A 26,215-nucleotide genomic window follows, 5' to 3' on the forward strand; every position below is an offset into this window, starting at 1 on the left:
TGAGCCGGGTTGGGTCGCGCCAGAGCCGCCTTTATCCCGCCGCCCCGGCCCGGGCTGCAGCGGGAGCCAATGGGGCGCGGTGACGTCAGGGCCCCCCGGGCGGGAACAGACACGGGGCGCCGCCCAGTCAGGGCTCCCGAGCGTGGCCCGGGCCCCGCCGCCGGGCGAGAGCCCCCTCACCCAGGCGAGGTGCAGGTCCCGGAGCCGCCGGGGCAGGGAGGGACTAGACATCACCCACTTCCACCAGGAAAACAAATCTCTGCCGGGCTTTGCCCCACATCCCACCCTGCCCGCGGGCCCACTACAGCCGGGCGCTCCCGAGACATCTCTGCCCCACGCGGATGTAGGGCACCAGCCTGCCTGTCCCTGGAGAAAGTGGAACCTCGCCCTTGGTTTGGTCGTGAGAAATCTGGCCATTTTTGTAAGTGGCACTGCCCCAAATCCCAGCGGCTGCCCCGAGAGACAATGAGCCAGCTTCCTTCCGCACGAGAGCCTGGCAGCAGACACATATCCCTCCAGCCCCTTCGCCTGGCTGGATCGCGCTAGCTTTCTACACGCCCCTCTAGACCCTGCCAGCCGAGCAGATGAGACCTGCAGCTGCTCCAGCTCACTCTAAAACTTCAGTTCCCAGCACATCCCTACTCAAAACCACCTCAGAGATCATTGATCTGCTGGTTTCAAAACGGTGCTATCCCAATAAACCACCATGGGGCCCATAGTGACTGAGCAGAATCAGCAGTTTCATATTGGAAAATGAATCAAGGTATGCAGGGTTTTTTGGTGAAGAAGTGGCTACCCTTGTTTAGTAGTAACGCTTTGATTTTGGATCAAAAATTGAATGCAATAACAGCACAATCTGGTGCTAGTGCTTCAGAAACTGCAAGAGGTCGAAATTTTGAGTGCAGTAAAAGTCAGCTAGCTTAGTTTTTGTTTTGTCATTCAAATTTGCAGTAAAGCGAGTCCAGAAGCCACCTGAAACATTTTCAAATTCCAACATTTTAACCATTTAAAAAATGCTCCCCCCTGCCCAATATCATCCCGCTTTAAATTCACCTCTGCTTATCTGCCAGGATGTTATTATACAACTACCCTGTGTTTAGATTTCTAATCCAAACAACCATCTCCGTATTTGTTTTCATTCCTTTCCACCTGGTGATGGATTGTCAGTTTTCACTCTTAATGCCTTTGCTCTTCAGTAATCTTATGTTTTCTTTTCATATATCAATAGTGTGACAGCATCTAGTCATAAGAGAGCAAGTCACATTGCTGTCTTGTTGTCAGACACTTAAATTTAAACTCCATTTCCTTCCTCTTTTATCCTTCTTGCTTGTGCAAGTGGATCTAGAGTAGGTTTTAAATTAGCCTGGTATTTACTCTTAGAACAGCTGGTGTTCTGTCTGTCCTGTCATTCTTTATTGCTTGCTTTTAAAAAAGGATACATTAAAAGAAATTAGATTACAGATCAAACAGAATCATCTTTCATGTATTAGCAAATGCTAAATCTCCTATCTTGTTCCTGGCTTCAGATAGGAGGCTCCAGAGAAGCCAGAATCCTGGCTTTAGTCAAGCACTGCAAACATCTAGTTCTTGACCAAAGGAGAAACTTGTTGAGTCATTTCTGCAGATAGGTTTCTGGTTTGCCCTCCTGCTAAGATAGGAGGTTGCAAAATACTCTATTCCCATCTAGTGGTGAGAGACTGTTTTCTTGTACCTAAAATGTAATTATACAGAGAGAGACCAAGGTAGTTGCAGTTTTGGTAACTCCTGGTCATTTTATGCTGTGATATTTTGTGCTTTTCTTAAAGCTCCAGCTCTAGGAGTCACGTGAATATGAGAAGTCACATCAACAAAGGAGAAATCTCATGTTTCTGTACTGAAATTAGACCCACATGGACCTTAATATTAAAAACAAACCCAGAATCACTCTCAGTTTACTGTAAGTCTAATTATTTTAAGCTAATTTATGATTTTGGGAATGTCTGGCTCACTTATTTTCAATTTTATGTTTGGAATTGGAAGTGCTGCATTATATCTCCAATGGTCAAATATAAAGAATCTTACAGTAAAAAGTCTTCCTTGAAATGGGGAAACTACTGACGAACAGTAGAAAAAATCTTTTTAAGTGTCAGCATTGTAAATATATCTCTCTTTATGTGTATAAGGCACATATATGTAGTGCTACAATGCACTAATTCTGCACAGCTATTTAATACTCTATATATATAAATTAATTTGAATTTAAGGCATCCAAATTTATACTTGAGAATCAGATTTTCAAAGCAGATTTCCTTCTTTCAATTCCTATTTGATCCTGGCTTTTAGATGGGCATCGAGTTCAGTTGCATGGAACCCCTCAGAAAGTGGCTGGTGTTCTCCAACTGCAGAAAAAAAAAGTCATAAAGTGAAGATCATAAGTTTCCACAGGTATATACAGATGTCAATCCATGTGCCAAGTATTATAATTCTGGTTTGGGTAATGAGATTTGTGAGAGTCTGATGGACCTCAACATCCTGCTGCAAACTGACCCAAAAAATGCATGTATCCAGCCTGTAGGATCAGGGTAGATTTTTATGTAAACTACCAAATTCTACAAGCTAATTTTTTACACAAAAGAAAAAATCATCCTATTTTTAAACCCACTCTACTAATCAGTTAGAAAGTTATAAAACCACCTTGGGGTTAATCATATACTCCAAACAATCATCTCAATATTATTTTCTCTTCCCTTTCCCCCTGGTTATGAGTCATTGCTTGTAATGCCCTTATTCTTTAGAAACTCGAGGTTTCCTTTTGTTATCAGAATAGTGTCATAACTTCTGGTTACAAGACAGCAAGTCCTGGAGAAGCACAATCACATTTCCTTCAACAGCTTTGAATATTTCTGTGAAGTGTAGTTGCCCAGAAAATACATAACTAAAATTAAAAGCAACTTCCATTTTGGCAGCATAAGCATAGCCATACTATATGAGTGTGCTAGAAAAGGATTACCATAATACTATCGTTATTGCTGTCTACTGAGAAAGTGGGTTCAAAGTGTCCTTTGTTGCCTGAGATATCTGTGTGGGGCAGGTGTGCTTATGCCTCGTTAACTGCAGTGAGAGCTCAGAAGCTGTGAAGAAGGGTGCCAACTAGTTCTGGGGTAGACGAGGGATGTCTTAGTAAGACCATGGCCTCACCCCTGCAAACAAGCCATACTCTAGTCTTTCCATGTGGGGCAGGGCACCTTCTTGCCATCCACACCTTGCCATTGATTTGTTGTAGGAGGCTTATTGTTCATCCAAATGCCCACATATTTAATCTGGGAGGAATCCAATCTGATAGTGCTATACTGAGTAAGAGGGAACACCCTGCTTTCCTCTAATTATATATCTTGAGAATTGGTCAATCTCTCTTTGCACCACATATTAAAACCATGAGGTAGACTACATTTTCTATACTAAATATTATTTAGTATGTGCTAACCTCCATACTGTGAGTATTGTGACAGAACATACCAAAATCCACTCAGCTGTCCATGTCTAGCTATAAAAAGAACACATTTTACCAGCCCATAAAAGTTAGTTACTTCCACTCTGTGGATGAGACAAGATTTGGAAGACTGGCTATGTTTCTGCTTCCTTGTTGTCCCAGGATTATAGTCACTTGCTTATTGTATAATCACTGGACAAAAAAGAGCTGAAACATGTCTCTGCATGGTGGGCATGAATAAGCTTTACTTCAGGTCAGATAGTTTTTAATTAAACCTGAGAGAATCCAGCATTGTGAAGTAATGCATGCTTCTTAGTATTTAGAGTATGTTAGTACTCTTGTGATCCTTTTATTTATAGGTACAGGCAGTCCTCAACTTATAATGTTTCGAGTTACAACATTTCACACTTACACCATTTATAAATTGACACCCTGTTTCACCTTTATGACATCAGTTTTGACTTTACAACACTTGATCCAACGCGATGCCATGTCAGCGAACAAGTTCGCTGCATCACCCGTCTCCCTGGAGAACATCTGTCCAAACTTCCTTGGACACTTTCTTTAAGAAAGCAGACAAGACTCCAGAAAAACCTGCAGCCAAGACTCCTGAGAAGACTCCAGCCAAGAACCCTTCAAAAAGTCCAACCAAGAGCCTTTCAAAAATCCAGCAAAGTCACCTCACAGAAGTCCTTCCAAATCAATATGATTGCTATTTACAATATAAATACATTAATGTAGCTATATTGCTCATCTATAATTGATCAAGTACAACATTCTGGGGTATTTTTGGTGAAAATAGAGTAACGGGCCTTGGTTCAGGAACCAATCCCCCATTTATAACATATATCCCCCTAATTTGACACATAACATTGTTTCTTATGAGAAAATTGGTTCAGAGTTACAACGTTTCAACTTAAGACAACATTTTCAGGAACCAATTGTGTCATAAGTCTAAGGACTGCCTGTATTTCATAGTGCCTGGGCTCTGGAAAGTAAACTGAACAACTTGGGTATGATTCTGGATTTTATCCATCTGCTTTGTGCAACAAGTCTGCTTAGTTTTCAAGTCAAAACAAAGTTGTTCTTACTCCCAATTCAGCCAATTCTTCTATGCATCTGCAGATCCACCTATAGGTATTCTATAACACCAGGAACAATATCAGTACTGGAATCAAAACTTAATGTTCAATCCTGCCTTTGGATACTTGCACAGATTTCTAGGGAGTTTTGCCATTAGCTGACAACAGCAAGTGGCAAATAGACAACAAAATGATATCAGGAGCTGAATTCTCTGTACATACATACATAACGTATTCCTGCATAAACCAAGCAAATATTTCCTGAGACATTCAAAGCCAATATATGTACCTTCCTTCCTCCCAACTGGTTTCTCCTACTGGATGTGCCAATCTATGCATGCGAAGGAACTCAGTGCAACTGAATGGTTACATGTAGGGTTGAATTTGGCAAAATCAGTGTTAAGGTTTTCAAAGACAAACAGGGGATTTAGTCATGTAACACTGATTAGTACTAACAAATTATAAATCCCTAGTTAGTCAGATTGGAAAATCTCAGATATTACCTTTAACATAAAATTTAAAAAGCTTGTAAGATGTGTTGGTTATTTTTTCTCAGTAAGACAGCCTGCAGTGAGGACCATGCAGGCAGCTCCCATATCCATGCATTAAAGTCTCTGAGACTACAGAGGACCACTGGGCATGTCTACATGTATGCTTTAATGCATAGTAGACTATGTTACTGTGCATTAAAGCATAAAGTTAAAAACAGTGACATTATGCTAATACACAGTAAAATAATCTACTGCGCATTAAGCATCACTGAAAAAAACATGCAAGCACACTACTGTGCTTTAGCACAGCCTAACGTGCATTAATTTAGTACCTCACATTGGAGGTAATAAATATAATGTGTATTAGAAAAGGCGCATTAATGCACATGTAGACATGCCCACTGGGATCCACCAATGGGAATCTGATCATCCAATGAAGACCTAGAGCTAGTAGATATAAGAATGAACTTTGCCTGGCCAATAAATTAATAAATGTATATATGAAGAACTAAAGGTCACATTTTGTTATAGTCATAACATCATTCCATGAATTCTTCCAACAACACTGGTTGAAATAAAAGTTATAACTTCAGAATTATTCTGTGTTTATATGGGGGGGGGGTGCAAAAGACTTACAGGGAAATTGTGAGGCCAGTGCAGTCTTTGTTTAGAAACAGAATTAAAGTTTAAAGTATTTAGAAGATTAAAAGTATTATGGGCCTGGTCTGATGTGATGTTGTATGCCTCAGCCAAGATTACAATTATTGAAAGATGTGAGCAAGAAGCCCCATGCAGTACTAGATGTTAAGGCCAGGTCCATAAATGCCTCATTTCTATTTCGGCACCTACTGTTTTGAATCAGTCCTTGCATGTTATGATTCCCTATTATAAAGTCTAGTCTTTATCTTATATTTTCTTTCTTCTGGGCCCACAATAGATCATTTTTTTTCCCACACACATTCTTAAATGCCAGAATATTACTCCCAACAAACATAGATAAGCTCCTAATTTGACACAAATCCTTGTTAAAATAACATATCCTACCTCACAGATGATTATGTATTGTTCCCAAACCAGTGGTCATCCCCAAATAAAAAAAATATATCCATTTAGTTAAAAAATGAAAACTTCACCAGGGAGGACAAAACCACAGACTCACTATATCTAGTGTTTTTTTCCTTTGACAGTGGCTGATAACCAGTAATTCAATTTGAAGGGAAAAAACTTGTAAGTGTTGTATATTGAAAAAGGGGAATGGTCAGCTAGGAAAATGAATCCTTTAATTAATACTATGTATGACTTCTCTATACTGTATTGCCACCTTCTTGAATGTACAGAGTCAAATCAAAGGTCCACCCAACCCTGCTCTGGTCTAAGTGTCCTGGTTTCAATAGCCACTAACACTAGCATCACATTTTTGCCTTTAGCTCCCTACCCTGAACTTACTAGATATCTGTTTACAGCTGGCTTGATGAGGCAGCCTATGGAACAAGCTTATGCTTCTCAAGGGGCGGGGCTACACATGCAAATAATTTGTGAGCAGTTTAGAGTAAACTACTCTAGAGTAAACGCTCCCAGGCACATGGCTACACATGCAGGGGCGTGAGAAGAGATTTCCTGCTCCTAGCAGCAGACTACTCCTGCTTCCTGAGGGCCCTGCACCAGGATCCTGCTGGAACCACAGGGAGCTGGAGGCTGCAGGTGCAGCTGCCTGTGCCCAGCAGCCATCTTTAAAAGGCAGACCCCCATGCTGTCCCTGGCCAGTCACTTTTCTGGCTGGGAGCAGCATGCAGAGCATGGTGGCAGCCTTTGTCCCCCTCACACCATGGCTGCCCAATCCCCTGCCCCTGGCAGCAACATCCAGCAGCCCAGGCTGCTACTCGCCATGGTGCTGGCCCTCCTGGCCTGCCATGGCAACCACTGGCCCAGGGCAGTCTGGGCCCTGCTGTCTCCCCCGCATGTAGTGACTGCCTGCCCAAACCGCACCATGACATCCCAGAGCCACTGCCACCATGCAGCTGCCATCTGGACCCCATCTTGCTGGCAAAACCCCAGCAGGAATGCCAATGATGTGTTCCTGGATGCCATCCACACCCTCCTGGGCCTCCAACTCTGCCACCTCTGGGCCTACCTTGCCAGCCAGGGCTGGTGGCTGCATGTTGTGTAGACCATCTGGGATGATGAGCACTGGCTGGAGGCATTCCAGATGATCCAGGCCACCTTCCTGGACCTCCTGGAGCAGCTCCACCCGCACCTGGAATGGCAGGACACCTCCTGCAGACACCCAGCTGGCCATCACCCTGCTCAAGCTGGCCACACCCACTAGCCTCCACTATTTCCTCCACCTCAGGCAAGGCCACCAATGGGGAGGACATCCTGGAAGTGTGCAGTGCCCACCAGGATGTGCTGGGGCATACTGTGCTTCGCATGCATGACCCCCTGGTAGTGGTAGCAGGGTTCCGCACTGTGCCTGTGAGAGGTGCTCAGCCTTGCAGTGCAGTATTCATCCCACTAAGCCACACATTCTCTACTTCGGTGATCACCAACCAGTGGAACTCGGTCCACCAGTAGATCTCGGAGCCTCTTGCAGTTGATCTAAGACTAGGGCAGGAGGCTGAGTGCCCACATGCATGCACGCATGTGCCCCAGCCCAGCAGGTCAGTGCGTGGGGGAGGGAAGAGGTGGGGGCTAGATCAAGGCCCCCACAGCGAGGGACAGTGCCGCAGAGGCAAGAGCAGGGGTAAGTTGAGTGGGGCCCCGGCCAAGTGGGACTTACCTGCTGGACAGGCACATCCCCAAATAATTTTTTCTCCCTGTGCCTTGATCTGCCTTCCCCCCCTTCCCTCCCTGCAGATTTATCTGCTGGGTGTGGTGAGCAGTGGTACACAGTAGATCTTGGGTTGCTTTTAAATGCCAAAGGTGATCTTCTACTTATAAAGTTTGGGGACCACTGCTCACTTTGTTTGCCTCCTCCTGGTTCCTCCCTTGACTTTCCAAGCACAGTTTCAAGGGGAGGGCCAGAGAGTGTTTGGGGAAATGCCTAATTCATTATGTAATGGTTAGAGCATTTTGCTGAGAATCAGGAGATGCACATTCAAATCCATTCTGGGTGAGAGGGACCTAGAACTCAGTTCTACTTCTCCCTGGGAATGTGCATTAAACTATCAGGCGAGAAGGCAGGAGGGCTGCTTTCCTTCGTGAGTTGTGGTTATTTCCTCCAACTAAAATTTCAGGACTTACCTAGTATCACATGCATACCTAAATGATTCTCAGTGCACGCTCAGTAGGTAGCACAGGCGGTGCTGAACCCCAAGCTGCATACATGCCCAAAACTGCAGTTACACAGCTAGACAAGGTTCTTTGGGTGAATCTGATATCTTTTATATCTGTACCAGACCAGCCTCTGGCTTCTTTACTTTTCATTCCATCCAGGAAGAGCACACACCAACTGCTGAAACTTCCTTAGCCTGACAAAGGGTTTTTGAACCTGAAAGCTTGCTTAATAATTGTTTTCCAACTATTTAAGTTGATCTAATAAAAGATATCAGATTCACCCAAAGAACCTTGTCTGCCTATGTCCTTAGGCCAACATGGCTACTACCTACACCCCTGTTACACAGCTATGCTCCCACCACTTATGAACATAAAGCAGAAATAGAAGCCAGTCTGGAGCAGCTGGGTGTACTATGAGATGCCATAGAAAGGAAAGACTAATCAGCCATTACTTTATTTTGCCTATGGAGCTTTGGACCAAATATTTTTTTGTGCTTTCTAATTCTTTTGAAGAGCCAGACTAAATTATTGTCTATTAGCTTGCCTCTTACCATGAGGAGCCATCTCCTGCTAACGAGTCATTCTTTCGTATGGATCAAAAGGCTCTTTTTAACTCTGAAATCACAGCTATGGAAAAATTATAATGTACCAAATTACTCCTTTAACACTTTTACTCCAATAACAATGACCAAAATGAAATCTCAATTACAAATATCCAAATTTTCATAAGAATATTTGGCCTGACCCATGTTTAGCATAGATACCTTTACTAAACAAAAAACAATGGTTATAAGCTTCCAAATAAAATACTTCAAAATTCTGATTAATTCCAAAGTACTGTGGGTGGAAGATCAGGTTCTATCTAGTTCTTCAATATATTGAGTTTGACGATAAAGAGTTGCTCAATACCTTTTTTTTTCCATTTTCTCCCACTTCATCCTGCTCTGTTTGGGTGCCTGTACAAGAGCCAGGAAGCTGTAATTACAGCGCATCAGAGCAGATTTGATTAATTGAGTTTGCAGGAGCATGGTAATTACTGTGCTCCAGCCAGCCTCCACGTCTCATATATCTGTATCCCTGCACTTTAAAATGGTGGCAGGGGCACTTTAACTAAAGCTCATTCAAGCTTTAGATAAAGCATACCCACCACCATTTTGAAACATGGGGATGCTGATACATGAGACACTCCAGGCACTTTAATTAGAGCAGTTCTTGGAACCGCTCTAGTTAAAGTGCCCTCCCCGAAGCCCCAGACCATGTGTAAAAATGCCCTTTATTCTCTGGTTATGTTTGTACATTTTTAGTGTACCATGTTATGGTAAGCTTGGATCACAATTTAAGCATTACTTGTAAATTTGCAGCAGGGGCAATGTGTAGGGTGTGCATATGGGTGCACATCCACATGCACCCTCTGAGCATGGCTGTGCACCCCCTACAAAAATGTGTCACCAGCACTGTCAGTGGCACCTGTGAGTGGTCACCACTGGCCACCCTGCCACTGGTCCGCAATCCCTGCTGGCCGCCACCGACACTGCCGGCGGCATCTGCGGGTGATCTATAGAGGCCATGTTCTTTTTACACAATAATTGTATTTAGAAATATTTGCAAAGTCTGTATGTCTGCTATGTGCTTCACCTGCTGCAAGTCTCTGAAGAAGTGGAATTCTGGGTTCTTAAACTGTGGAGCCTGGAGTGCCAGCACTAGTTCTGGGGCGTATTAGCAGCTGAGCTGTGGGGTCCCACTTCTGCGAGTGGCTAGTAGATGGAAATAGAGACCGAAGGAAATTTAGTTGCACGAGGGTCTGACACAGCAATTCCCAAAGGGTGTGTTGCAAGTGGTGGAACACTGCAAAATAATTTTACTTCCTCAGTTTCAGATCCAGCCCATGGAGCTGCCCTCAGGTTGGGAAACTTGGTAGTGGGGGAGTGGTGACAATTAACATGGCCACTCCTCTCTTATTTCTCATAATTCCAAGCTCCATGTATTGTTATTGGGCTCTGGCTGTGCCAGCCCTGCACAATGGGATCAGGCCTAGGGACCAGATAAGGTCCATGGAACCATAGGGCCAAAAGGTTCAGCACTGCTACCTAAGTCTTACATAGACATACACACACTCTCCTCCACTTTTTAGGTGTAAAAGTGAAGTGTGCCACCAATTTTAATCCGGGAAAAAGTGTGCACCAGGTATCAAACATTTGGGAAACACTGGCCTAACATATTGGAATCTAAATGCGGTACCTGTTGTGTGTTCTACAGAAGGAGCTCTGCCAAGCCTGTGTATGAAGTGTGCAATGGGAAATTAGATGTTTCAGTGCAACCAATGGTGTAACCAGTAATCTACCCTCCCCTGATCCCTCAACTGTTCTCTTGTAACAAGTCTAAAATCACTTCTATAATTAAGCTGGCTCTGTCACCATTATGCCCCAGGTGAATATAACATGCTTGTTTGATACTAGCATTTAGCTCAGAGGTGCTTAATCCCAGGCCCACAGGCTGAATTTAGCCTTCAGCACTGTCATCCACCTTGCAGGGCTTCCTACAGGTCCAAAATCTGACAGTGGGAGAGCAATGCCATCACTCCCCTGCTCCAAATTTTCAGACCTATGGGGAGCCCTGTAGGTCAGATTGCATGGCTCCACACACTGGATTGGGTATGCAGGATGGTGTGGGGCCCAATCCCAGCACATGGGCTGAGGAGGGGCAGGACAGAGCTGCAGGGCCTGACCCCTGCGTGCGTGCAGGCTAGGGCAGCATGGGGTCCCAGGGCCCAATCCCAGCACAGAGCCTGGTCCTGGCATGCGGGGCCCAATTCCAGTGTTCAGGGCCCAGCCAAGGCCACACAGAGCCTGATCCTTGGCTTATAACACCCAATTCAGCCCATGGACCAGTCCCATGCCACTCTTCTGACCCATGGAGTCAAAAGTTGAAGCACTACCAATCTAGCTTCCAAACTGTCCTTGTGAATGGTCCACAGGGCTCAGGTGGCAAACGGTATTTTTTTAGTTGGGCGTGTTGTCTTTTTAAAATGTACAAGCACTTATGTGCAAACTTGGAAGGAATCTGCTGCAGCCATGCCATCATTCATAAGCGGACTTTCGCACAGGGAAAATGATGACTGCTTTATTTGAATTTCCAGGTTGAATTTGAGGTGCTTGGTTTGATTTATAAAGCCCTAAATGAGAGTTGACTGCCTGAAAGACCTCAGCAGCTGAGATCAGTGGATTCACATAAAATGACAATCTGCTACTTTAAAAGGAAGCTACTGCTAAACCTTTTTTTCTGAGAAGAATCTTGCCTTTGGAGCTCACATTCCCCTTTGCCCAAAACAGCTTGGATTTGTAAAGCTTCTGAGTTTGCTACAAGGTTCATCTATTATAATGGGTTTGTTTGGGCAAAATAGAGTGAGGTTTTATTGTTTATGGCCTGGTTTTTTACTATTATGGGATTACCATGTTATGTAATGCATTTACTATTTCAGAATAAAGGCCATGCTATAAAAGGACTTGGTTACTAAAGTTCTTTTTTATATTAAGGGCATTTGTCTTTTTGTTCTGGTTTTCAAATTTGTACAAAACTTAAAGATTTAGAAGGTAATTTAAACAATGCTATAGTACCTCTCTTTGGTGTTTATATTTTTTAAATTTGTCATTCCAAATGTAATTATTAAAAAAATAATAATTCTACTGAGAAGCAGAGGTTAAGTGCACATACAACACTGCATTATATGGTTATACTGCTTCCAGGTTAAGCACACAATGGGCACATCTACATGAGATGTTTACTGCAGAGATGCCTAATTAGCTCCACAGCAAATGCCTCAGTATCTACATGAGCAGTGTTATTAGGATCAGAGTAACTTAATTAACTGTACAGTAAGTTAGTACTTGTAAATACAAGTACTATCCTACAGCAGAGATTTTCACTCTGCAGCACTGTACATGTAGATGCTGACAGGGCTGGCTGGGGCATGGGGGTGTTTCAGTGTGGAAGCTGCCTGGCTAGCCCCATCCTGAAGCACCCTCATATCCCAGCCAACCCCTCTGTAGCACTTTGAGCCAAGTTGGAGCAGCCCTGGGTTGGCAGGCTGACCCCCCTGGGACCCCTGCCAACTGGAGCTGCTCCAAACCAGCTCAACGTTTTGTAGTCCCAGGAACACCCAGGAGCAATAAACGGTGCTGCAGTTTCTACTGCTCCCCTCATTTCAGATAAAGGTTGTAACATATCCAATCTAAGCAACAAAGAGAAAACAACAAAATGGCACCAAATAAAAATGGCTACTCTTTCCAAAATAGAGAGCTTAATTGCTCTCTTCATTTTGTGCTAGGCTTGCAATTTCTCATGCATCTAAAAGCAACTTTCTGGTGCACTATTAAAATATCTAGCATTCTCGTTTTGCGGTTTTAATATCACTTCTGAACTAACCGCAAAGTTATCAAGCATCACTGAGCTTGAATAAAGACACTTGTTTTGAATCAAGACAAAAGTTGAAAGATAAGTAGGATGCTATAAAATCTGTTCTAGATTTTGTCTGTAAATACTGTGACCAAGCAATAGCAAGACTATACAGTATTGTAAAAATTCAGTATGTTTATATGTAGTGAATTAAACTTTAACTGCCTAATAAAATGCTGGATACCACTAAATGTAAATGCATTGGAAAAAAACAGTCTATCATCTTTTTTCATTTTGTAACAAATTTGTTACTCAGTTTTATTATTCATGTTGATGTATATATAACTAGATATGATACTTGTCCAGCGTATAGATGTACAAGAGACCGGTGGTTAGAATGATGCATCTGTGCATTTAAGATACTTTAAGCCTATCACTGATAAACAGGTTTTAGTGTCTCAATTATACTTTCCCTAGGAAAAATAAAAGATGTTCAAATAAATCCTATGTATTGAAAGGCTGGTATTTCATCCAGATCTTTTTCAGAGTTTCCTCAGTAGTTTTGATGACAGAAGCCGTGCATTGTTTTCCACAAGTATGAACAAACTTCATTGTCCTTCTCCTTATCAAGCACTTTTTTTCTTGACTTTCTCTTCAGCCTCAAGCTCTTTTGCTCTACATCTCGAGTTTAATGCAAATAACATTTCTGGAGTTGTCAGGTTGGCTCCTTTCATTATCAATCTCTCTCCGTCAGCTGAAAAGAAAACACTATTTACGTGTTTTAAAAGTGACAAGGAAATGTATAATAAACAACTAAGGTGACATGCAGGTCTATTTAGGCAAAGCAAAATATATATAAGTTTAAGTTCAGCAATTCTCAACCAAGATTGTAATGGTACCCAGGAGTGCTCTGGGATGCACTTAAGGTATGCAAACATTTACACGATTCATAATATAAACCAAGAGATTTCAAATTAGAATCTAGTGTCAAAAGTATTCTGACGTGTGGTGTTCTGAATTCTGAACAAGAAAAATTGGTCTATTACTTTTTTGCAATAAAAAAAAAAGTGAAAGCTAAAAGCTGGTAATTTCCAATCTAACAAGGTTTGAATCTAAAAAAGGTTGAGAAATGCTTACTTAGTTGATTCAGTTTAAGTTATTCAGCATCTGTGTACCCATTCACCTGTAATCTGGACACAAGCATACTTTAAGAGCAAGCAATACATTAAGCTGCCCACAGAAAAGTAACTACCATTTCATGCTGTCCAGAAAAAAAGATGCACCACTAAAAGTGATTTGCACCATTTTCTGAAGGTCAGCAAACTTGGCTTCTGAAGGCATGGATCCTGCACTGACCGTGTTTAACAGTCAGTTATATGAAGTCAGTTTCACTGTTTGTCTGAAGAAGCAATGAATGAATCAATTCCCTTTGAATGCATACCTCTTTGATACAGTAACAGAAGAGAATGAGTAGTTTACAAGTTATGAAAATATTATTTCAAAACGTAAAACTGAAAGAGGGAAATAAAAGCCCAATGCAGTATCTAAACCAAAATTTTAACTCCTTTTTTGGATGGCGACTAGATTTTTCCTGATTTATAGTTGGAGTATGTGGCGGGCCAGCAGGGGGTGCTCCTGCAGTGAGCCACCCACCTCACTGCACCTGACCACCTTCCAGGCTCCAAGTGCCTCCCTGGGGCCCGTCACGTCTGGCTGACCCCCTTCCTGGAGCACACCCACCAGCCTAGGGGTATAGTTGCCACCACCTAGGGATGGGCTTGATCCTGGCACTGTGCCTCCTGGGAAACACAGGCCTAGTAGCCCTCAAGGATACTTGACTCACTTCAAGAACTTGGGGTGCTTCCCTCAGTCAGAAGCACAAGTAAAGGTCTCCCTTAGTCAGCCGAACCAAGGGGACCTCAAGGCATAATCTAGACCCACTCCCAATAAGTCTCCCATGCTAGGTACAAAGGAGAACTTTACTGGTTACAAGGAGTAGGGTTGGAATAGGGTACAGAGTTGAGTAGTATCAGAGAAATCCCATAGATCAAATAGGGTGGCTGCAGTAGCCTTTGATCATGCATCTATGTTACTGCAAGCTATATATCTAGTTAGATCTCAGGTAGCTTACTCACGAGTATCATCCAGAGGCAGGTGGAGATTCCCTCTGGAGGCAGGCAGTTCACTGATCATGAGTTTCAAGAGAGAGACCAAGTTTCAGATGGTCCAGCTCTTCTCTCTCTCTCCTCCTGGGCAGTCCTTAACTTATATAGCCCTTATGACCTCGTTTACCTGATCGAATAGAGGCTGCCAGCCAACCAATTTGAAATGCATCACTGGTCGCTGGGCAGACAGGCAGAGTCTCTAGCCCCCTCCCAATCAGGTTGACATTGCTTAATAATAGGGAGCGTAAGCTCCTCAACCGGGTATGTTATGCCAGTCACGTAGGCCAAAGGAGCAGGTTTCCCCCCCTCACTCAGGAATGTATCCAACTCAGGTTACAACTCAGGGTTACCTAAAGGGCCCATATTAACCAAATTGTCACACAGCAGAGTTTTTAGGGAGAGACAGAGGTGGCATTCTGCCACAGAATACATCTATACCAGTGGTCACCATCCAGGGGATCTCCATCCACCAGTAGATCTCGGAGCCTCTTGCAGTAGATCTTGGAGCTTCTTTGGAGTTGATTTGAGGCTGGGGTTGGGGGCTGAGTGCCAGCATGCATCCACGTGCTCACCCCAACCCAACAGGTCAGTCTGTGGGGGAGGGAAGAGGCGGGGGCTAGATCGAGGCCCCCGCAGTGAAGGACAGTGCAGCAGAGGCAGGGGCAGGGATAAATTGAGTGGGGCCTCAGCCAGGTGGAACTTACCTGCTGAGGAGGCACATCTCCAAATAATTTTTTCTCCCTCTGCTTCGATCTGCTCCACCCCTTCCCCACAGATTTACCTGCTTTGGAGGAGGGAGGCAGGGGGCGGCGGCAGCATACAGTAGATCTTGGGTTGCTTTTAAATGTCAAAGGTGATCTAGTTAAAAAGGTTGGAGACCACTGGTCTATACAATTATTGCACCAAGGTTGCACTGCACCAGATAGGCCTCATCCACTTTGCCTGCACTATCTTCTGAACCAGTAGTGTAGCTGCCATAATGTAACACAGTGGCTCTTATTACTTATCATCTGAGAGGCAGGGTTAGTAGTGCACAGACAATGTTGCACTGGCCCAACTATAGTACTTCCAGTTTTGAAGGCAGTGTGTGATGACTGGGCTAAGCACCCTACTACAGCACTGTATGGTATACCACTAGCACAGTGCAGCACTTCTTGAAGAGCTGTTTTAAGTACCAGAATGTATTAGGATAGGTGAAACTACAGCATTTTGTAAGGCTCTATACATGATAATATTATGCCTGTTGTAAAACCTTACCAAATTTAACACCACAATGTATTATACCATACATACTGTAAGTACAGTAAATCTGTACTTTGTTGTATTGACTTGTAACTAGTATCATATAATGAAGTTGCCATTTGGCTAATCAAGTATTTGGATAAGCAAGACCAGCCACAAAACAACCATCAGAAGAACAACACCAACACCTTACGACCTTCCAACCTCAGACTTGATGAAACTGCAAGCAGCAACCAACCCACAAATATTATCAATCTCTCCGCACACACGCTTACCAAAACTGAAAAATCTGTCCTTTCTAAAGGCCTAAATTTCTGTCCAGAAAAATACCCTAATAAAATACTTCAATGTGGAGAACTAGAAGAATTCTTCCGATGCCTGCGCCTCAAAGAATATTTCCACGACCAAACTGAACCCACTCCCAACAACAACTCATCCTCTGACAACATTCAAGAAAAGATCAATACCAAAAAACCCCAAAAAAATCAGATTGGACACCTCGCAGTGGACGAAACCCTAACCTTGACCGCTACATTGACTACTTCAGGGAAAGAATGAACAATGAAATAATCAGCAACACGCGCCACCACAACAACCTCTCTCTACCAGAGAAAAAGGCCATAGAATCTCTAAGCTCTAACCACCAAATAGTAATAAAACCAGCAGATAAAGGAGGAGCCATAGTCATCCTAAACCGTGAGGATTACATAAAGGAAGCCAACAGACAGCTCTCTGACACCACCTACTACAAAGAACTACAAGAAGATCCTACTCTCCTTTTCACCAAAAAACTCAACAATACCATCAAATCATTTCCACCAAGATTACAAGAAAAACTACAGACCTCGATCCCCCCGCTACCTAACCCAGGGACTTTTTACGTGCTCCCTAAAATCCGCAAACAAGGGAACCCTGGCAGACCTATCATATCCAACCATGGGACCCTAACTGAGGAAATATCAGGTTTTGTTGAATCCATCCTAAAACCGCTTGTCACCCACAGAGCAAGTTTTGTCCAAGACGCTACAGACTTGCTACGGAAACTTAAAAACATAGACCACCTTCCCAGCAACACACTCCTAGCCACCATGGACGTTACCAGCCTATACACCAACATCCCACACCAGGATGGCATCCATGCCTGCCTTACATATCTACAGGAACAAGATCACAACCCAGAATACAGACCCAAAGATATCACTGAGCTTATACATTTCATCCTCACACACAACAATTTCACTTTTAATAATCAACACTTCCTCCAGATGATGGGAACAGCTATGGGCACTAAAATGGCCCCACAGTATGCCAACCTTTTTATGAGCCACCTGGAAGAAGACTTCCTCAAGAACTGCACCATCAAACCCTTGCTGTACTTACGATATATCGATGACATCTTCATCATTTGGAGTGAGAACCTGGAATCTCTGATTGAGTTCCACCAGAAATTCAACTATCACCATCCCTCCATCCGACTTTCTTTAGAATACTCCAACACCAACATCCCCTTTTTAGACACAAGGATCAGTATCCAGAAGGGTAAAATACAGACCACAGTATACAAGAAACCCACAGACCAACAAACATATCTGCACAGAACCAGCAATCACCCGAAACACACCAAAAAAGCTGTGATATACAGCCAAGCCCTCAGATACCACCGCATCTGTACTGAAGAGAACACCTGGGATCGCCACCTCACCAATCTTAAAAAGGCTTTCACCCAGCAAGGACACTACTCCAGAGAGGTAGATTGCACGTTTGAAAGAGCCACCTGGATACCACATGAAGAACTGCTGCAGTACAGAAGAAAAACACCCACAAATCGCACACTGCTGGTTATGACCTATCACCCATCCCTTGAACCTGTATGGAAAATCCTCAAAAAATTGCAACCCATATTAGAAAAAGACCCTATTCTTAAAAAGATCTTCCCAGAGCCACCCATCCAAGCACCGAACCTCGCCAACCTCATCACCAGAAGCAAATTTCCTCAAGCCCAGAACACACCAAAAGGATCCAGACTGTGCCATGACAAAAAATGCAAAACCTACCAACACATCTCCACCTCCACTATTACTACACCCCACAACAGAGCCATCAGCATCCCAGGATCTTACAGCTGCACCTCCAGAAATGTAATATACCTCATCCAATGCACCAAATGCCCTGATGGAAGATATGTAGGAGATACCAGACAACAACTGCGCACCAGAATGAACGCACACCAGAAATCCATCAAAGACAGAAACACCCAATTACCGGTGGGGGCACATTTCTCACAGGAGGGCCACTCTCTCTCCAATCTCTCAGTCCTGATCCTCAAGGGAAGCTTACACAACACTTCCCAGAGACAAGCCTATGAGCTCCATTTCATCAACCTGCTGGATACTATAGATCATGGACTAAATATAGACATTGGATTTTTGATACATTACAATCTGCCTGGCAACTGACTGCCCAGCCCAGCCCCTGGCTTGTTTACTTTTCATTCCATCCAGGAAGAGCACACACCAACTGCTGAAGCTTCCTTAGCCTGACGAAGGGTTTTTGAACCCGAAAGCTTGCTTAATAACTATTCTCCAGCCATTTGGGTTGGTCTAATAAAAGATATCAAATTCACCCAAGGAACCTTGTCTACCTACTGTATAGACATTCCCACAGTGAGAAACTTTGTATCAGAGTTCAGGTCTGCAGATGCTTTACTTGTTATAAGCTCAGCCCTGGGTAAGTAAAGTTAAGAACAGTAGTTACTAGCATCTGTGAAATAATTCATTTTGGCTGTGCCTGTGCACAGCACTAAGTCCCATTAACAATTATCCCAGAGACAAGGCTGGAAAATAAAAGAAAGCAAACAGAAACCTCTAAAAATACAGCAAGAGAGAGACAGAGAGAGAGATGGAGAGAGATTTTGCATATTATAGGCAAGTATTTGCAAAATTCTCTGGAAAAGTTAATTGGAACAATTAAAGTGAAGAACAGGTAACAAGCACTAGTAATGGAAAAGACTTAACAGGCTACAGTCTGTGCTGGGCCTGTCTGGAAAAGCAACAGAAGCAGCACAGGCAAAGGCAAATAAAAGCCATCTGTGTACTGTCTAGAATCTGTGCTGCTCTAGAGATCAACACCCCATAAAACAGATAAGCCCAAGAAACTGACTGCATACCACAAATCTTTACGTAACGAAGTAGCTTAGCCCATAGAAGTAGTCCCATTTAAACCATTATGACAGCTTGTAAGAGCAAGTTATTTGTGAATAACTATTTGCAGGAGCAGACCTTAACTTCTCAGGAGTGAGTTGTCTATAGCTCTGGTACTACAATAAGAGTCAGGGGTGGGCTGAGGTGGGGTAAGGAAACAGATGTCAGTGACTTCACTGGGGCTCCACACAGGTTCAAGGCAGGCATCTCAAGTCAGCTACTTTCACAAGCGGTACTCAACCCTCAGCCCATGAGCCAGATGTGGCCCATGGAGCCATGTCATCCAGCCCAGAGCTCTCTGTGGTCTGAAAGTTAGGCAACAGGGGAGTAGCAGCAGCTAATTGTTGCTACCCTGCCGCTAAATATCCAGATACTTGGGGATCCATGATTGGGGCAACATGGGGCCCAATCCCAGCGCGCAGAGCCAGGAGGTACAGACTGCCCCAAACTATTCATCTGGCCCATGGGGCCAAAAGATCTATTTTAAGCATTCTCTCTCTTCCCGGGTCAAAATGCAACTTAGACAGAAGTGTTTATGCTCTTCCCAGTATACTAACCTGCCTGTGATCCCATCCTGCTTTTGCTCAGCATTATTTTTACACTGCCTCCCACAATGAAATGCCAGTCATCGTATGATCCCAAAGCAAATCATGTTAACAGAATTCCAGAAAACAAACTGGGCTTAGGGAGTGGCACGAGATGCACAGGTAAAGGCCTGTCATGTCCCCGGACCCCGAAGCCCCTCAGCAGCTGCGAAGCACCCTGCTGACCCCCAGGACAGCCAGAGGTGAGCGGGGCCTGTGGAGGGAGGGGCTATTTTAGATCAGCTGCGGGGAGACAGCTGAGAGGAGCCAAGGAGGGTCTCCCCCTGCCCCCGGCTTTTACTTCGCCCAACCCCGCAGGGAGCCATGTGACCAGGCCGCACAAACAGGTGCACTTGTCTGCCTGGCGTGCAAGTTAGTGCTGGAGTTTGCGCAGGATGGTGAACGGGACAGCCCGAGGTCCTGCCAGTGAGACGCAGGGAAGGTAGTCCCATCAGTAGCCGGACTCCCAGCGGCACAATACAAATGGACACACGCCACACTCCAAGGGTCCCCTTGGAGTCTGCGGCCTCCCCCACTGGCACCTCAGAGGCCTCCACCCAGATGGAGACCATGGTTCCGGGCTCCACGCAGACGGAGCCCCTGGCTCTCAGCTGTGGGGGCTGCCTGGCACGTTTCCAGGCACATGGAACCGGGAGCATGGCCACCTTCCCTTGCAGGGTTTGCTCCACTTTGGAGTCTCTGGGGCATCGGACTAAGGAGCTGCAGGCTGCAGTCCAGAGACTGTGTGCCATCAGGGATGGTGAGCAAGAGATATACTCCTGCTGCCAGGTGCTTCACCCCCTGGATGCAGAGGGTAGACCAAGGTCACCTTTCAGGACAAGGGAGGACTCGGGGATCTCCCGTACTGTTCAGCCAGGGGGCTGGACCAAGATGGTCAAGGGCCCCAAGGCCTACCGCACCACGATCCCCTCCCCTCTGGGGTTTTGCAACAGGTACAGACCTTGCAGCCCCAGTACAGCCTGCAGAGATGCCAGCTCCTGCAGGCAAGGGAGGATCGCCCACCCGTACTCTCCCTAAGATGAAACGCAGAGTGCTCATCATGGGAGACTGCCCCCCAAGGAGGGAACCTGCTGCCCCGACCCCCTAGCCCAGGAGGTCTGCTACTTCCCGGGGGCCCACATCCTGGACATTACTGAGAGGATCCCAAAGATCATCCAGCCCTCCAACCACTACCCTATGCTCCTTATCCATGCGGGCACGAATGACACGGCTCAGAGCAATCCCAGCTGGGTCATGAGACTACAAGGCTCTGGGAGTGGGGCTTAGGGGGCGCAGGTGGTCTTTTCTTCACTCCTCCCAGTTGTGGGTCATGGGCTGAGGTGGGAGAGATGGGTCGAGGTAGTCAACCAGAGACTGCAGTGCTGGTGTCATCATGAAGGCTTCGCCTCCCAAGATCACAGTCCGCTCTTTGGTGAGGGAGGCAGTGGGCTGCTGGGAAGAGACAGCCTCCACCTCACTCTGCTGGGGAGGAGGCTTTTCTCAGCCAGACTTGCTGACCTGCTCAACTGGGCTTTAAACCAAGCCCACTGGGGGATGGGGAGAGTACCGCCACTGCAAGCCCACTGGGCAGTTTTTGTAAACCCAGCAGGTTAAGGCCCTCAAGGGAACCCACCCCTACCCCAGCCCCAGAGCGATCTGTAGGAAAGACAAGGACCCCCAATAGGACACTTGTGTGCCTGTACACCAATGCCAGGAGCCTGGGGAACAAACAGAAGGAACTGGTCCTCCTGCTAAACCAAAAGGATTACAATCTCATAGGGATAACGGAGACCTGGTGGGACTCCACCTATGACTGGGCCACAGGTATAGACAGCTATACCTTGTACAGGAGAGATCGTGTGGACAAAAGGGGCAGGGGGTAGCTCTCTGTCAAGGAAAGCTATGCATCTCTGCAAGCTGACACTGGCACCCAGGGGGACGATTGGAGACTCTCTGGGTCAAAATCCGTGGCAAACAAGGCACAGGGGACACAGTGGTGGGGGTCTACTACAGACCTCCTAGCCAGGATCAAGAGCTTGACCAGGAATTCGCAAGGTAACTAGCTGAGGCTGCATGCTCCTGATGCATGGTTGGCATGGGAAATTTTAACTACCCTGACATCTCATGGGAAGAGCACTCAGTCATATCCGAACGGTCGCAAAGTTTCCTCATGTGCGTGGATGAGCGCTACCTGACTCAAGAAGTCTATGGACCAACGTGAGGCAAAGTGCTGCTTGACCTGGTACTGGCAACAGTGAATGACTTAACCAGCAACCTAACGATCGAAGGGAAGCTGGGAGACAGCGACCATGAGCTGATCACCTTCACCATCTGCCGTAAAGCTGGCAAGTCAGACGGCAAACAAGTCCTTGACTTCAGGAAAACTGACTTCAACAAGCTCAGGGGGCCTGTTGGCAAGGCCCTAAGGGACCACGACCCAAAGGGGAGGTGGGTTCAGGAAGAGTGGTTGCTCCTCAAGGGAGCGATCCTGAAAGCACAAGCAATGTCTATCCCATCTCAGAGGAAAGGCAGCAAAAGGGCACAGCAGCCCCCTTGGCTCTGCAGGGAACTAGTGAACCTCCTACGACTAAAAAGAAAGGCCTATAAAGGATGGAAGGCTGGATCTACCCCAAAGAAGGAGTACTCTCCACTGGTCTGGACCTGTAGGAAGCGAACCAGGAAAGCCAAGGCTGCAACTAAACTCCAACTGGCTACAGGTATCAAGGACAATAAAAAGTCCTTTTTTAGATGGTGGTGGATGGGTCGATTTCGACCTGGAAGGGTGTGGGCAGTGGGGTCCCGCAGGGCTCGGTCCTTGGACCAATACTCTTTAATGTCTTCATCAGCGACTTGGACGAGGGAGTGAAGTGTACTCTGTCCAAGTTTGCGGATGACACAAAACTGTGGGGAGAAGTGGACACGCTGGAGGGAAGGGAACAGCTGCAAGCAGACCTGGATAGGTTGGACAAGTGGGCAGAAAACAACAGAATGCAGTTCAACAAGGAGAAATGCAAATTGCTGCACCTAGGGAGGAAAAACATCCAGCACACCTACTGCCTAGGAAATGACCTGCTGGGTGGCATGGAAGTGGAAAGGGATCTTGGAGTCGTAGTGGACTCCAAGATGAACATGAGTCGGCAGTGTGACGAAGCCATCAGAAAAGCTAACGGCACTTTATCGTGCATCAGCAGATGCATGACGAATAGATCCAAAGAGGTGATACTTCCCCTCTATCGGGCGCTGGTCAGACCGCAGTTGGAGTACTGCGTGCAATTCTGGGCACCGCAATTCAAGAGGGATGCGGATAACCTGGAGAGGGTCCAGAGAAGGGCCACTCGTATGGTTAAGGGCTTGCAGACCAAGCCCTACGAGGAAAGACTAGAGAACCTGGACCTTTTCAGCCTCTGCAAGAGAAGGTTGAGAGGCAACCTTGTGGCTGCCTATAAGTTCATCATGGGGGCACAGAAGGGAATTGGTGAGTTTTTATTCACCAAGGCGCCCCTGGGGGTTACAAGAAATAATGGCCACAAGCTAGCAGAGAGCAGATTTAGACTGGACGTTAAGAAGAACTTCTTCATAGTTCGAGTGGCCAAGGTCTGGAACAGGCTCCCAAGGGAGGTGGTGCTCTCCCCTCCCCTGGGGGTCTTCAAGAGGAGGTTGGATATGCATCTAGCTGGGGTCATCTAGACCCAGCACTCTTTCCTACCTATGCAGGGGGTCGGACTCAATGATCTACTGAGGTCCCTTCCGACCCTAACATCTATGAATCTATCTAAGATATGCAGAGAGCCGAAGGAAAAGCAAGGGTAACATTAGATCCCTGCTAAACCATATGGGTCAAATGACAACCAACGCCCAGGAAAAAGTCAACCTGCTCAACGAGTATTCTGCATTGGTTTTTCACCAGCCCCAAGGGACGGCCCTGCTCAAAATAATATGGGACAGCCAGGGCAAGGGAGAGCTGTTACCCTTCAATGTTGGCCATGTGAAGGAACACCTTGAGAGGCTGGACACCTTCAAGTCAACTGGCCCAGACACCTTACACCCCAGGGTACTTAAGGAGCTGGCAAGCATCATAGCTCAGCCACTGGCACGGATCTTCAAGAACTCATGGCACTCAGGCAAAGTGCCAGAAGACTGAAAGAAGGTCAATGTGGTGCCTATCTTCAAGAAAGGGAGGAAAGTAGATCTGGGGAACTACAGGCCCATAAGCCTGACCTCCATCCCCAGGTAGACCTTGGAGAAAATCATCAGAGACCATTCTTGTCAAGCTGGCTGAAGGCAACTTCTTGAGGGATAGCCAGCACGGGTTTGTTGCAGGTAGGTCTTGCCTGACCAATCTCATCTCCTTCTACGACCAGGTGACATATCACCTGGACAAGGGAGAAGAGATTGATGTCATATCTCAACTTTAAAAAAGCTTTTGATCTGGTATCCCACGATCGCCTTATAGAAAAACTGGCCAATTGCAGCCTCGGCTGCATCACAGTCCACTGGCTAGGGAACTGGCTTCAAGGTCGGACCCAGAAAGTGGTAGTTGATGGAAGTCAATCATCACGATGCCCTGTGACCAGTGGGGTCCCCCAAGGCTCTGTCCTTGGGCCTATCCTTTTCAACATCTTCATTAATGATGTGGATATTGGTGTCAGAAGTGGACTGGCCAAGTTCGATGATGACACCAAACTTTGGGGTAAAGCGTCCACACCTGAGGACAGGATGGTGATCCAGGCCAACCTTGACTGGCTCAGAAAATGGGTGAACGAAAACCTGATGGCCTTCAACACTGAAAAATGCAAGGTACTCCACCCTGGGAAGAAAAACCCGCAGCATGCTTATAGGCTTGGCAATGCTATGCTTGCTAGCACCATGGCCAAAAGGGAGTTGGGGGCCATGATTGACCACAAGATGAACATGAGCCTTCAGTGTGATGTTGCAGCAGGCAAAGCAAGCAGAACTCTGGCTTGCATCCATAGATGCTTCTCTAGCAAATCCCAGGATGTCATCTTCCCGCTGTACTCAGCCTTGGTGAGGCCATAGCTGAAGTACTGCATCCAATTCTGGGCTCCACGATTTAAAAAGGATGTGGAGAAGCTTGAAAGAGTCCAGAAGAGAGCCATACACATGATCAGAGGGCAGGAAAATAGGCCTTATGATAAGAGGCTGAGAGTTATGGGACTCTTCAACCTGGAAAGCCACAGGCTCAGGGGGGACCTGGTAGCTGCCTATAAGTTTATCAAGGTTGTACATCAGGATCTGGGGGAACACCTGTTCAGCAGAGCGCCCCATGGGATGACAAGGTCAAATGGTCACAAACTTCTCCAAGATCGTTTCAGGCTGGACATAAGAACTTCTTTACAGTTCGAGCCCACAAGGCCTGGAACAAACGGCTGCCAGAGATGGTGTAAGCACCTACTCTGGATTCCTTTAAGAGTCAACTGGACGTTTATCTTGCTGGGATCCTGTGACCCGAGCTGACTTCCTGCTCCAGGGCAGGGGGCTGGACTTGATGGCTTTTTGAGGTCCCTTCGAGCCCTAATGTCTATGAATCTATTAAATCTATGAAACAACTACGACAGCCACCATGCTGCATAAATCTACAAGGACTTTTGAAAGGAACTTTAAAAAGTTAAGCTGCTTACCAAACATGATGTCCACCATCGGTTCAGACCCATCGTGCCTCACATCGGTGGTCACGACACAGTTGGAATTGGAGCTGCGAGCTTTTTTACTGCTTATGTGGTGAAGAAACTCTCTGTAAAGATGTATGAAGCATGTTTAAGTAAGTAAAATACATTGCATGCATTTTCACAGTTATGATAACTCAATCTATTTGGGTTTTTGTTCTCTTTTTGGATCCCCCAGTCTTGCCCCGGGTGGTTTTTTTATATACTCAAACGTCCAGGATTGTGGTCAGCTCAGCTTCTAGGTTTGTCCTGGCTTGCCCTAGCAAGGTGCTGCTTGGGGCTCCGAAGAGCGGGGGGAGGGCGCGCACACGCGTGGCCGCCATGCGGCTAGGCAGGGGGAAGGGGATGAGGGAGCCTGCCGGGGCACCAGGAGCTGCACGGCCCCGGGCCAGTGCCTGTGCTCGCAGGGGCCGGGCCGGGCCGGGCCGGGCAGCAAGGAGGCGCAGGGGGCTGCAGAGAGCAGGGGTTGCGGGGGAGGAGTGAGGGGCGCCGCCGCGCACCGCGTGCTCTCCACGTTGGTCTCGAAGGGGCAGAAGCAGACCCGAACGCTCTTCACCGCCCGCAACCCCACCATCACCCGCCGCGCCGCCATCGAGCCCCCAGCGGCCCCCGCGGCAGCAGGGAGGGAAAGCG

General features: G+C 46.0%; 1 protein-coding gene and 1 long non-coding RNA gene across 3 annotated transcripts; one reads left to right on the forward strand and one right to left on the reverse strand.

Annotated features, from left to right (window-relative positions):
- Positions 1–91: 91 nt before the first annotated feature.
- LOC109285979 (uncharacterized) lies at positions 92–1,929 on the forward strand. Its single transcript, XR_002093908.2, has 2 exons — positions 92–763; positions 1,806–1,929. It is a non-coding gene; the product is annotated as an uncharacterized LOC109285979 (long non-coding RNA).
- Positions 1,914–26,215, reverse strand: MRPL53 (mitochondrial ribosomal protein L53). 2 transcript variants are annotated; one of them, XM_019498650.2, is made up of 3 exons: positions 26,083–26,215; positions 25,538–25,650; positions 1,914–2,378 (listed from the first exon to the last, which is right to left on the reverse strand). In XM_019498650.2, exons 1-3 carry the CDS (start codon positions 26,172–26,174, stop codon positions 2,302–2,304), a joined length of 282 nt encoding a protein of 93 aa, XP_019354195.1. In that variant the 5' UTR covers positions 26,175–26,215; the 3' UTR covers positions 1,914–2,301. The 2 variants fall into 2 exon arrangements, with proteins under 2 accessions (XP_019354195.1, XP_006261915.1); XM_006261853.4 differs by lacking the exon at positions 1,914–2,378 and adding an exon at positions 12,983–13,461 and having other exon boundaries at positions 26,083–26,193.

This window comes from Alligator mississippiensis, chromosome 3 (genome assembly GCF_030867095.1).
Source record: "Alligator mississippiensis isolate rAllMis1 chromosome 3, rAllMis1, whole genome shotgun sequence".
Classification (NCBI taxonomy): domain Eukaryota; kingdom Metazoa; phylum Chordata; order Crocodylia; family Alligatoridae; genus Alligator; species Alligator mississippiensis.